The 4,237-nt window shown below is 45.1% G+C and overlaps 1 protein-coding gene across 1 annotated transcript; it reads right to left on the reverse strand.

The window, feature by feature from the left end:
* Nucleotides 1-2,034: 2,034 nt before the first annotated feature.
* On the reverse strand, nt 2,035-2,502 carry LOC149187580 (uncharacterized). Its single transcript, XM_089409699.1, has one exon. The coding sequence runs from the start codon at nt 2,500-2,502 to the stop codon at nt 2,035-2,037; it is 468 nt and encodes a 155-aa protein (XP_089265825.1).
* Nucleotides 2,503-4,237: the final 1,735 nt, after the last annotated feature.

The following is a 4,237-nucleotide window of genomic DNA, read 5'->3' on the forward strand; positions in this document are numbered from 1 at the left end:
TGTGTGATGCTCTCTTGCTTCATATGAGCTTGCCAAAGAGGTTTGTGAAACAAATTTGCAAGTTTAGGGAGTTGCTGCCATGAGTCTTCCCAGAATCTGGCAGCTTTGCCTGAGTGAATTTCCCAGAAGTTGTGTTCTTGTATGAAGCTGCTTTGAGTTTTTACATTATTCCAGATGAGTGATCCTTGCGCTGTAGGGTTGATTCTGATGAGATCACTCCATTGGCTTCCTTTGGCGTATTTTGCTTGCCATAATTGAGCCCATGGGGTGTTTGGCTTGGAGACCCAGTTCCACCAAATTCGAGCTCCCATTGTGTTGTTGCTTTGAAGCGGATCCCGAAGTCCTAATCCTCCTTCTGATTTAGTTTTACAAACCTCTGTCCAGTTAACAAGAGCCCATTTCCGATTTAGGCCATTGGAGCCCCAGAGGAAGTTGCGTTGTAGATTGCGTATGGCTTTCAGTACCCCTTTTGGAGCTGCCAAGATGGAGAAAAGATAGAGCGGCATTGCTAGTAATACTGATTTGATTAGGACTAGCCTGCCTGCCAAATTTAAAGTCCGGAAAGTCCAGGATGAGAGCTTTGATTCGAGTTTGTCCAGGAGCGACCGCCAGGACGCATGCTTGATTGCTGAGTCTGAAAGGGGAGCTCCCAGGTATTTAGAGGGCAGGTGGGATATTGTGAATCCAAAAATTCGAGCAATATTCCTTTGCGTGGTGGGGGGGGGTGTTGAAGAAGAAGAGTTGAGATTTTGCAGCGTTAATGGAAGTACCAGAGGCGTCAGAGAATAGGGAGAGAAGAGATTTGAAAACAGAGGCTTCTTTTGCGGAAGGGTGCCCGAAGAGCATAGTATCATCAACCAATTGCTGATGTGTCTGAGGAGTGCGTCCATGGAGAGAGATGCCTTTGAGAGCTTGGGAGGAAACTACCAATTTGAGGAGCTTGCTGAGCCCTTCGGCCATTAGAACGAAGAGAAAAGGTGACAGAGGATCCCCTTGCCTGATGCCATGCGAGGGGCGAAAGGGAGATGAGGGAGAGCCATTCAGTAAGACAGAGAAACTGGGAGATGTGATTAGGTTCATGATCCATCTGGTCCAGGTTGCATTAAAGCCAAAAGCCAAGAGCATTTTATGAATGTAATTCCAGCTAAACTTATCGAAGGCTTTAGAAAGGTCTAATTTGAGAAGCATACCTGGTTTTTTGAAAAGCCTTAGAGAATGTATGACTTCGTTTGATAGAATTATTCCATCCATAATCTGCCGACCTTCAACGTATCCTATCTGTTCTGGAGAGATGAGTAGGGGAAGGAGCGGTTTGAGTCGGTTTGCAATGACCTTTGAAATGAGTTTGTAAATCACATTGCATAGCGCTATTGGTCTGTACTTCTCAGGTTTGTTTGATGCCGCTTCTTTGGGTACCAAGGCTATGAAGGTTGAGTTGAGGGCCGGGAGGACCCAGTGCATGCTTCGGGATTCCTCCACTAGGTCCCATACTTCAACTTTAATGAGTTCCCAAAATTCATGAAAGAAATTGGCGGTAAATCCGTCAGGCCCTGGTGCCTTGCCGTCTTTGAGCTGAGCCATGGCTTCTTCTACTTCCTTTAATGATGTGGGTTGGAGCAATTTATTGTTGTGATCCTCATTTATAATTTTTGGAATATGCTGCGTGATGGCTCTGATTGCATCATCCCGGTTGCCGTCAGGTTCCTTTAGAATGTCCTTGAAGTATCCTGTAAATTCTTTTTCCATGTCTTCATGAGCCTCAATTCTTTCACTCTGTTGATTGTTGACAAAGGTAATGTTGTTGTGCATACGCCGTTGTATGGTAGTTTTGTGGAAAATTTTTGTATTTTTCTCTCCATCTTTAAGCCAACTGATTCGGGATTTTTGTCGCCATAGAATTTCCTCTTGTTTTTGGCGTTCTTCAATTTGATTCCAGAGGATCTGCTCCTGTTGAATTTGTTCTTCTGTGCGGCCTTCCAGAATGAATATTTGTTGTAGTGCTTTCATTTGCTGCTCCAGTTTTTGTCTGCTCTCCTATATGTTGCCAAAGTGAGTTCGGTTCCATACTTTAAGAACTTGTTTCATATTTTTCAGCTTTTGTTGAAACTGGTACATCTTAGCTCCCACAGGCGGGGTGTAAGATGTCCATGCATGATTGACCACGGCCTTGAAATTGGTGTTTGTGAGCCAAAAGGCTTCGAATCGAAAGGGTCTATTGCAGCAGTTGCCTGGTCTGGACAATTGGAGCAAAATTGGCCAGTGATCTGAGCCTCCTTGGGGAATAATTGAGGCGTTAAAATCCCCTCCAAGGTGGATCGCGTTGTCTGAAATTAAGAATCGATCTAGCCTTGAGGCAATGTGGTGAGCACCTCGGCGCTTGTTGGACCAGGTGAAAATGCCATTAGAGGTGGGAATGTCCATGAGCTGATTGTTTTGTAGGAATTGCTTGAAGCCGCTGCTATCACTGTCGAGCCTGGTTCTACCCCCTTGTTTTTCTTCCATGGATTTTATTATATTGAAGTCGCCTCCGCCAATCCATAAGGGGAAGTGTCTGTTTTCATTGAGGATGGAAATCATGTCCAGGAGGTCCAATTTTTGTTGAATTGTCTGCGGGAAGTATACATTGGTGAGATGCCCATGGATGTTGGTTCCAATGAGGTGGAAGGTAGCTTGAATAAGATGAAGAGTGGCATGAAAATTATCAAGTGAAACAATCTGCGGGTTCCATAGAATGGCAAGACCGCCGGAGACCCCTGAGGCATCTACTGAAATTGAACTGCTGCCTGCCCATATTTTATTGCTAAGTCTGTCTATCGCTGTGCTGCTGCTTTTTGTTTCTTGAAGAAAAACTATTGCTGGTTTTTCTTGCATTATCAGGTTTTTGATCATTCTGTGTTTAGAGGGACTGTTGAGTCCTCTTATATTCCATGAAATGAACTTCATGTAGACTGAGATTTGGGTTTGTAGAACTTGGTCAACTTGGGGAATCGCCCTGAATCCATAAGTAGTTCCCCTACTATTATTGTTCTCTGAAGGTCTGTTTTTCTGCCCCTTTTCTTTGTTTCTTTAAGGATCTTTTTACCATCCCAGTGACTGCCTCCTTGTATTCCCAGGCTTTTATGGTGCTGCACCTTGGTTAGGACTCCTTCAAGTTTGTCTATTTGCCAGGGGGGGTTGAGTTGTACTCTTTTTGTTTGCATGCTGTCTCAAGTTTGGAGATGTCAAGCTTGGAGATTTCAAGCTCTTCTAGATCTACATCTTCCGGATCTTCCTCCATAACAATTGGAGTGTTGTGGTCCTCCTCCGCTGCATCTTCATGAAGACTCAGGGCTAGAGCTGCGTTGAGATCCATATCTGAAGCTTGTTGTTTTTCATTCAACATGGTTTTCCCCTTAGATGGGAATAAGGGACCGAGATCTGAAACAGATTTAGTTTTCTCCATGGAGGGGGTAGGAGCAGAGTTGGAAGATGTTGGGTCAAAGGAGAACAAGGGGTTGGAGCGGATGAGGGAGGGAGAGGGTGGGAGCGGCTGATCCGGGGAGTCAGAGTTGGGACTATCTTGTTTATCATGCGAGGCTAGAACAGAGAAGCGGTTCTGGGGGTTCGCTTTAAAGGCTTGATCCGGAGCTGCTTGGTTTTTCTTGGCGTGCCTGCGGCGGGTGGGGATTTTGGTGAAACCATCTGAGTCCTTATTAGAATCATTAGATGAAGCCTTGGACTGCGCATTTAAGGGACAGTCGTGGAAGAGGTGGCCATGCTCATGGCATTTTCGACAGCGGAAAGGGATATGCTCATAATCTAAAGGCTGTTTCCATTCAAAGTCATCGTGAAAGAGACTTACCGAGTCTGCAAGGGTCTTGGTGAGGTGCATCTGGACGCAGATCCTAGCATATGAGGTGTATTTGCGTGTCTTTGTTTCGGTTGCAACTTTGATGAAGGTCCCCAGTTTGTTGCCAATGTCTGCTAGCGTTTCTTCTCTCCAATATTCCACGGGAAGGGAATACACTCTTTTCCAAATAGGGGCCCAACTGAAGTCTTCTTTATCAGGGTTGAATTTGGGCTTCCATTCCGTTAGATACAAGCCTGAAGAGTTAAAGAAGTACGGGCCGCCTTCAAATATCCTTATTTTATCCTCTAAACAATTAAAGATGGCAGTAAAGAAGCCCTTTGGGCCAAGCTGCAGAGTTACTTGTCCTTTGGGCTTCCATTTTGAGGCTATCCATCCTTGTAAGGCTTT

This window comes from Pinus tabuliformis, chromosome 3_1 (genome assembly GCF_031772625.1).
Source record: "Pinus tabuliformis cultivar Carrire ecotype Pingquan chromosome 3_1, CPIR1, whole genome shotgun sequence".
NCBI lineage: Eukaryota > Viridiplantae > Streptophyta > Pinopsida > Pinales > Pinaceae > Pinus > Pinus tabuliformis.

Bases quoted from the DNA above. Each gene is read 5' to 3' on its own strand.
- LOC149187580 (XM_089409699.1), bottom strand. From the start codon at position 2,502: ATGGAAGAAAAACAAGGGGGTAGAACCAGGCTCGACAGTGATAGCAGC.